The following is a 9,138-nucleotide window of genomic DNA, read 5'->3' on the forward strand; positions in this document are numbered from 1 at the left end:
TGTAACAAATGTGGTTGGCCCGCATGCTTTGGAAGTGTAATTAAAGGAACAATTTAGCTATAGTCCACTTTGGGGGGATGTGGTTTTGTGGAGTAACATGTCCTACACTGTTCTACCAGAATTTGGAATTTTTCCATGAAGACGTACGGAAATCTGATGTTGAATATGAAAGTGGCCCCCAAATGGAATCCCAAAAGGTGAGTTCGCCAGATCTGTGTTCCAGGTGATACCATGCAGATTAATTAGCTTCCTTTGCAGACCCAGGCCTGATTAATGTGTGTCGTTTCCTTCCTCCTCTCTCCCTCTCAGGTCACCACAGGTGCTCTTACACATAGTGACCATCCTAAGTGGGAAAGAGGAATGGAGAATAGTATTTCTGATGCATCAAGAACATCAGAATATAAAATTGACATCTTAATGAAGGAAAACTCTGTATCCAATAAGAGTTCACTTAGAGACAGTAGAAACTATTCCCAGAAAAGTGTGTCTAAGGTCAATTCCAGTTTCCCTGGCACTAGTTCCTTAGAAGATGAAATAAGCAAAGGGCCTCCAGTCTCAGGACTGCAGGACCCTCTGTCGGACACCGAGAATCAGAAGATGAATTATGGAAAGACAACAGAGATGAGTCAGCAAGATCAAGAAAATACCGATAGGTGTCGCCTACTGTCTCCCACTAGATCAACTGAAATGAGTATTTGTGATGTCAAAACTCAAGATCAAGGGGTTCCTGTGACAGAGTTTGGCCAAGTTGTGCTAAGACCCAAGGGCGCTTGGCCTGCTAATAACATGAAGCCTAATGAGGACAGAGAATCCACCCCGAGTTCCCCCACTGAAGAAAGCACACCCCCAGACAACATCGCCTTCATGATCACCAGGACCGCGGTGCAGGTCCTCTCCAGCGGGGAGGTGCGCGACATCGTGAGCAGAAAGGGAGAGGAGGTGCAGACGGTGAACATTGACGCCAGGAAGGAGAAGCCTTCCCAGCCGGAGGGGACTGAGCACGAGGAGCCGGTCGTGTGCCTGGACAAGAAACCGGTCATCATCATTTTCGACGAACCCATGGACATCCGGTCGGCCTATAAGAGACTCTCAACCATATTTGAGGAGTGCGACGAGGAACTGGAGAGAATGCTGACGGAGGGGAAGATAGAGGAGGAAGACGAGGAGGAGAGCGGCGACGCGGGGGCCCAGGGGCACGCCTCGCAGAAGGTGCTCAGGGCTGCGCCGTGCAGCCCCGGGCCAGGCCCGCAGGCTGGGAGGCCCCTGCCGCCGCACCTCCTCTCGGGCGACACCGGGGCACCGGGACAGGAAAGGAGTCAGGCCGAGCCCACCGCCTGCGGCCAAGCACACTCTCCAAGTTCAGAAAGCAAGTGCGACGGGCCGTGCGACCAGTCGGAAAGCCCCAAGAAGAAGTTCAAGTTCAAATTCCCTAAGAAGCAGCTGGCCGCCCTCACCCAGGCCATCCGCACGGGAACCAAAACGGGCAAGAAGACCCTGCAGGTGGTGGTCTACGAGGAGGAAGAGGAGGACGGGGCGCTGAAGCAGCACAGGGAAGCCGGCCGGTTCGAAATCACCCGGCCTCAGCCCGAGGACACCCTCCCGGGCAGGCTCCGGAGGCGAGAGCCGCCCGGCCTGGACAGCACGTCTCCCGTCTCCAGAACGGATGAAATTCGGAATAACACCTACAGAACGCTCGACAGCCTGGAGCAGACCATCAAACAGCTGGAAAACACAATCAGTGAAATGAGCCCCAAAGCCCTAGTTGAGACCACATGTTCCTCCAACAGAGATTCTGTTGCAAGCTCATGCCACGTAGCCCGGGAGGCCTCTCCCCAATCCTTGCTAGTTCTGGAAGAAGTTCCCACTGCCCTAGAGCCCCCCTCATCAATACCTTCAGCTTCACGTAAGGTATCTTGGTCTGATGGAAAATTAAAAGACCCAGCTGCTTTCTTAAATCTGCCATAATCACATTAGCAAAAGGTGTCTTGTGATTTACTTGCTTCCTTTCAGGTGGCTCTTTTTTTTTTTTTTTTTTTTTTTTTGGTCTCTTGGCCTTGATACTTTTTTCTCTCACACTTTCTCCTTCCCTTCAAAACAACAACAACTGGGTGTCTAACAGCTAATTGATTCTGTTTTTACCCCTGTTGCTGATTGGTGTTGGGTAAATGCAAGGATGCTGGGTCATCCATTTGCCGTTGAAATGATTGCTCTGATACTCACATTAAAATCCGTTTGATCAGTAGTGGAGCAGTTTATTCTGTCTGATTCTTGGAATTAACCCCAGTGGTGTCCTCTGATGTCCGTGTCCTAGATCTGTTCTGCATGTAGGGCTGTGGCTTCTCATGTTGAGCTTCTCTGCACACAGCGGGGCGGCCTCAGTGATAACCCACTCATGCGATTCCCCTTCTCTCCCCCCTCCTGCTGTTCCCCCCCGCAGGCCTCCAGTGGGGCCCCACAGACGAGCAGGATGCCAGTCCCCATGAGCTCCAAGAACAGACCCGGCAGCCTGGACAAACCCGGCAAGCAGACCAAACTGCAGGATCCCCGACAATATCGTCAGGTAGTTTTACCTTAAACCCAATTTTGGATGGACACTCTTACAGTTGAGAAGCAAGTCACTGACTTAGTTCATACCAAACATTGCATTTCCTTTGTGACCTATGGTTTATGTAGATTTCCTGGATCTGGGGCATGAAGAAAGTCTAAAATCCTTTGTTGAACTTTTCACCACGCTTTTGCATGCTTGCAGTAAAACACCTTTTACTTTGTGAGTCCAAAGTTTAACCATTAACACAAGCTGCCACACCAGTTGGCTTTTCTTTGGTGAATGTAGTGGTTCCTCAGAACACCTTGAGAAATGAGCCAGATAAACCTGTGACTGAACTGTCCTGAAGACACCCATACTAACATACATGTTGACCGCATCGCGTTAGAGGCACATTAACGCTCCGTGGCCATGCCCCACCCCGCCCTGGCAATCACCCAGATGCATGGCTGCCCAGCACCCAGAAATGGTCTTCCTTTTTTCCTGTTCCGCACATCCTCTGCTCTGTACTTTGGGGGTTTCTACCAGGTCCAGTACAGCACATCGAGACTTAGCTCAGGCCCTGAACTGGTTTGGTTTGGTTTGATGTCTTTTATTTAATTATTCTCAGAAGGGCTGTGTTGCCAGACCCTGTGGAATGATCGTGTTACCAGCTTTCTGACGAACTGTCTCCCACCGTCTTTATTTGCAGGCTAATGGAAGTGCTAAGAAAGCTGGTGGGGACTGTAAGCCTACTTTCCCCTCCTTACCTGCTTCTAAGATTCCAGCCCTTTCTCCCAGCTCTGGGAAAAGCGGTTCCCTGCCCTCTTCTAGCGGTGACAGCTCTAACTTCCCTAATCCAACTGCTTCTAAACCATCGGTTACTTCTAACCCTCTCAGCCCCCAAACAGGACGATCTGCTTCCTCTGCCTCCCTCATCCCCTCTGTCTCTAATGGCTCCTTAAAGTTTCAGAGCCCCACTCACGCAGGTAAAGGTCACCATCTTTCATTCTCACTGCAGACTCCAAATGGCCGAGCAGCCCCTCCTGCCTGTCCCTCCTCCCCGCCCTCCCCCGCCTCCCCCATTTCACTGAATCAGGGTGCCAAGAGCATCAGGACCATCCATACCCCTAGCCTCACCAGCTACAAGGCACAGAATGGAAGTTCAAGCAAAGCCACCCCATCCGCAGCAAAGGAAACCTCTTAAAGGCCAGATCCAATTAGGCACAAGTTGGAGTTGCATTTAAAAAATTTTTTTAAAAAATTCTGACAGTCTTTAACAACTGTTTTCACAAGAGAATGTAATATTGCTGTACTGTTTGAGGCTTAATGCTAAGTATGTGCTAAATACTGGATTAATAGATTTCAGTAAAGCTTGTTTTTTGCATTTGTTTTTTTTTTTTACTTTGTCGCTGTTGTAATTACACGATGTTAACTGTCTATATTCAACACCTGTTAAATGAAGTAAGCATGTGTTACAGAAAGAGAGTATGGCGAGAGAGAAGGGTGTGTGAGAGACAGGAAAAATGTATTCAGCATGTAAAACATGTATGATTCCAGAATTTTAGTATGTTTTGTATAAAAATATTTTTCACTACGGAGACTTAGAAGTGAACAGAGAAATACGCAAGTGTGACTATACAAATTGTAAAACAGATAGTATAATATTTCCTTTTATTTTAGTGTTATTTAGCTTTATTACAGATTTCTATTTTTGTCAAAACTTCATGGTTCCTTTCAAGATCTTTTTTGCCAAAACATTTTGATACTATAGCATTGTACATTTGAAAGTAGTGTCTAGACAATAAGACAATGAACTTCTGCACAGACCAACCCAGGGGCAAATGTAGAAAGCAATTTATCAAACCAATTGCACTGCCACAAAAATTATGTATAATAATTTGCCAGCCCAAGCAAGCAAATTTTCTTTGCCTTTCTCTCTTTCTTCTTCTTCTTTTTTTTTTTCTTTCTTTTTTTTTTTTTTTTATCATATTGGGATTCTCTAGTTGTTTTCTTTGCAGTATCTAACCCCTTCCTTTGTTTTCTGAGACCTGGCAACCCACACTATTACATTGTAGATTTTAAAGTGTACACTTCTGTACTGTTCTATAAACTGATAAACTTTTGTAAATATATAAATAGACATAAACATACTGTATGTGACAGCACATAGAGTAGTTTTCCCACACCAAAGTTAATTTTTATGCATGCTTTAAAAATATATATTGGGATGGGCAGAAATGGGACTATCCATACATTTTTAAAAAGCAACAAGTTTGCACAGCTGGAGTGTTTTTGTAAATAACTGTATTTGTATAACACAGTCATGTAATATACAGAACTATAAGCAGAGACTTTGCAAAACTAAATAAAGGGCTGCATGCTTACTATTTTTTGTACCTTGTTCCTATAGCGATGTCCTAGTCAAAGAACAAAATGTAACTATAACCAGGTTAAATGGTTGGGGCTTTGAGGGCATTGTAAATTACAGGTAACCAGCTACAAACTTGTATTCTGAAAGCTGTGTTTCTCTGAAAACTCTGGTGGTAACTCAGGATGAGTCCTCAATGAATTCACTGCAAGTGCGGTGCCTTCCCATGGGACCTGCTGACTGTTCTCTGTGGCTCATCAGGGTTTGGCTAACAGAAAGCAAACCTGGGCACAGGGTCTCCACCCTCGTTTACCAGAGGGGCTCTTCCTACCTTCTCTTTCCTGTTCCAATTCCAGTAGAAGTAAAGCAGAAATAAAATGTCTCTCTCACTAGGACTTTTTTTTTTTTTTTTGAGTTCTCAATTTAAAAAAAAAAATTATTGGTCTAAAGGGAAATATGCCAACATTACACTTTGTTTTCCTTTAAAAAATAGGGGTAAAGTTTAGTGAAAAGAATACCAAGATTGCGAATGGACTACAAGAACAATCTCAGGAACTCGCTTATCATTTTTTGCCTCCAAAATATTTAACTTGGTGGTTTCAAGTAAAGTGCAAATTTTCTTATTACCTTAGCACCCGGTTGCTGGTGTTTGCAACCTTTGGGCTCACTGAGCTGGCACGCCTTCACCAGAAATATTTTATCCTGTCTCTCCTCATTATAGTAATTATAATCACATGTTTTAAGGAGCACTCGGGAAAGTTATCTTACACCTTTTAGGTATAAAAGGTTCCAACACTTCAATCATGTCCCATAATCGACTCAACAGCTACATACATTAAAATAAAGGTAATAGCCAGCTGGCACATGCCAGCTTATTTGCTCCTGTTTATGAACAGCTGAGGCTTCTTGGTAAGGAGCTAAACACCAGACTGTGGCTCATGCTTTCAGTGTCACTTCAGACTTCCCAGAGCCCTGGCAGGACATACTGGTGACGGTCCATTTCAGCCCGTGTACTGAAGGAAAGAGCAGGCCCACCAGGTGAGGGGAAGCTCAGCGTGGCCGCTGGCGGAGACCTGGCAGTGCTGCTTTCCTCCTCAGGGAACGAGGGGAAACCAAACCATCGCAGTGGAGGAGCCGAATCGGGGGCCCACGGTAACACTTAAAAAGGCACGTCAGTTCCTTCAACAGCTCAAGTGGGTGATATTAGACAGGATGAGCTGCTGGGGTTTTAGATTTTGTTAAAATACTATTAGCAGACTTTCACTACATTATCTTTTAAGCTCATCGTTCAACTAACAAATGATTATATCTGGAAAAGATTCTTAGAAATAAACCGTTAGGGCTTCTCAAACCCACTCAACAGACCGTAACCGTTGCTGTGCAACCTGTGGCTGTGCAACCTTGGGCATGACTCCGTTTTCTCACCAGTTTATGGAGAACCGTAACGGAACCTCCCTCATAGGTTAAATGAGATGTATAGAAATTCCCAAGACAGAGCCTGACACATACCGAACACTCCGTAAAGGTTGGTTAGGACTGTTGTTGCCATTGTCACTGCTGCAATGGTGACGGACACTTCCTACACTTCAGAGGCCCTAGTGGGAGGGGGTGGCACAAACACTCGCGGGCAGAGGAGGCAGACCGGGAGGTGGGTCCTGGAGGTGACGGCATTCGGCCCTTGCAGATGCGATACAGAATTTCAGTGTTGCAGCATTGAAGAGGCTGTTTTTCTTTCAATGCTGCCTGTGAACTGGTACTTTCCAGAGTAAAACAAAGACTTACATAGACTTGGGGCAAATCCAAGGCTCTGGAACCACAGCTACAGAAGGGTGGTCCTTTCATGAGGTGGTGGTTTCAGGCTCGGGGGAAGGTGCACCCAAATCACCCCAAGCCAGACCCCTCTGGTGGTGAGGGGTGGAGCTGGTGCCCATCCCTGAGCCAGTGCCAGGGGCAAGACCTTGACAAAAAGTAGATACTCCACTGGGCACTGAAAGTAGCTTTGGCTACTCTCCCCACTCCCCAGCCAGATTCATGACAAACCCAGGGGCTTCCGGCGGCCTGCCCTGTCGTCGGGACAAGCTTCCTGCCTTCTCCATGCTACCAGGAGTGTTCTGGAGGCAGTAGAGGAATGAAGACTGCTTCTCCTGAATATTCAAAAGGTAATTTTGCAAAAGTAACCAGATGACCTTGTCCTGGGAAATACACCACGGGCCACAGGCAGCCGTGCACGCTCTGATCTACTCTCCTGAGGAGATAATGTCCGGAGGGAATAAAGTGATTACAAGAGCACTTTTGAGGAGAGAACCCCAGACCCTGTCAGGGCTCATGCCATCCAGCTCCAGAGCCACATTAAAGGCAAAGGTTCACCTTAATGACCTGGAGCAAGAGGGTCACCGAGAGTGGGCCCCACCCCTGAAATGGCTCCCTCTAGTGGCAACAATGCCTCCCTATTGCTACACACACTGCACATTTTTCAGTCCCCATCTAAGGCTTTACCTCTAAAGATTCCATATTAAATGAGACTAAGTCCCGTTCCTATTGATGAAGGACAACAGGAACCGATCTTGCACCTTTACCAGCCAACATACCTCTGCAGGGGGTCGGGGCACAGAGGATCCCAAACGGAGTAGCAGTCCTGCGCTCTGGGGAGGGCGGCATTAGATCGGACCTAAGATTAGATACAGACTAGAGACCTAAGTGAGATTCCTTGGGTTTATAAGGAAAGGAAAGTTCGTCTTTGACCTGTTCAGTCCCCTTTCTTGGGTCTTTCCCCCTTTCTGATTTTGTGCTCACTGGACTACACACACCTGTGCCTGAGTCTGGGGCCTCAGTGCCTCCTTCCTCCATGTCCCTGGTCTCCTCTCAGCCAGAAAAGGGCATTCCTGGCACAGAGCCTGCTCTTTCTGAAGCAGATGGGTCTGTCCACCTCCTGAACCACGAGAAGCGCCTCTTGCCCTGACATCAGCTCCAGTAAATCCAGCCAAGAGGTTGTGTTTTACTCACCAGAAAGAATTCACTCACCTAGAAATGAAGTCAGGGAAGGAAACGTTCAGGAATAAATGGCCCATTGTGTGGTGATTGCAATCGACATTCTTTATTTCCACAGGTGAGCAGGCAGTGGAAGGGTCCTTGCCAGGTCTGACACACCTCACATGACCTGGACAAAGAATATCCTTTCACTCAGTGACCCCAGAGAAAGGGCATGACCTCTTTCTGCCCTCCTTTCCCTTCTGAATAAAATTCCTCAAAGGAGGTGCTCCCAGGGGAAAGCAGGCATTCCTGCCCTGTGGCATCCAGCTGCCCCCTGCCCTTGGTCTTAGCCCAAACCACCTGCCCCATCGTTCCCTCCTCTCAAGCCCAAGCCACAGGGGTTCCCTCTGCCTCGAATATTCTCTCCAGGAAGCCTGGATCAGGACCCCTGCTATGAGCGCCTTCTCTTTCTTAGTGCTTAGGGGAATCTGAAGTATATAATAAGTTCAGGAATTAATATCTATACATACGCCCAAGGGGCCCCTAGCAGAACCTGCTACAAATCATGAAGGACTGTGCGCTTCTGTGGAGACACAGGTGGGTGGAGGGGACCTGGGGGCTCACACTGTCCCTACCGCTCATGCCATCCAGAACTGAACGATTAAGCAGACTCCCTTAAGATTCTGCAGGGTTTTAGCAACAACTGTTCACTTGCTGCCCCTCGGTGGTCATTTCTGGAATTTCCTCCAGGAGACTACTGGAAGCCCTGCTCTCCACTAAATCCCTCAACTTCCTTCATTTCCGTTGTGCGGAGGCTGTAAACTTGCACAGCCCGCCCGCGGCTGCGGCCCTGGATGGAAGCGTGAGGCAGGTGGCATTTTCCTCATCTCAAGGCCTGATTTCAGAATTACTACCTCCCATCATTCCCATTTGGGGGAAAGTGATGATACACTAAGGCACTAAAAAATTAATGTTCCCTTCCAAGCATTTTAGGGCTATAGGAAGACGATAGCATTTACTCAGATGGCCACACATCCAGCGGCGGGATTCCAAATATCAGAGGGCAGAACTTCATGGGCTGAATGTTAATGTGACCCCCCCATACCCCCCCATTCACATAATGAGGCCCTAATCCCCAATGTGATGGTATCTGGAGGGGGGGCCTGAAGCTCAGATGAGGTTGTGACAAGCAGGCCCTCGTGATGAGATTAATGCCCTCATAAGAGGGATGCCTGAGGAGGTGGCATCTGCAACCCAGAAGAGCGCTCTCACC

The 9,138-nt window shown here is 47.5% G+C and overlaps 1 protein-coding gene across 4 annotated transcripts in view; it reads left to right on the forward strand.

The window, feature by feature from the left end:
* Positions 1 to 4,480, forward strand: part of KIAA1217 (KIAA1217 ortholog) — a 288,923-nt gene extending 284,443 nt beyond the window's left edge. For 2 of the 4 annotated variants that reach the window (XM_087825511.1, XM_016224710.2), the window contains 4 exons: positions 120 to 197; positions 310 to 1,908; positions 2,438 to 2,560; positions 3,237 to 4,480. In XM_087825511.1, the coding sequence (XP_087681637.1) occupies positions 120 to 197; positions 310 to 1,908; positions 2,438 to 2,560; positions 3,237 to 3,731 (2,295 nt within the window). In that variant the 3' untranslated portion in view covers positions 3,732 to 4,480. The remainder of the gene's footprint in view (positions 1 to 119; positions 198 to 309; positions 1,909 to 2,437; positions 2,561 to 3,236) is intronic. The other 2 variants (XM_087825514.1, XM_087825504.1) reach the window with 1 other exon arrangement.
* The last annotated feature ends 4,658 nt before the right edge of the window (positions 4,481 to 9,138 follow it).

The sequence above is a fragment of the Miniopterus natalensis genome, chromosome 1, assembly GCF_054644295.1.
Source record: "Miniopterus natalensis isolate mMinNat1 chromosome 1, mMinNat1.hap1, whole genome shotgun sequence".
NCBI lineage: Eukaryota > Metazoa > Chordata > Mammalia > Chiroptera > Miniopteridae > Miniopterus > Miniopterus natalensis.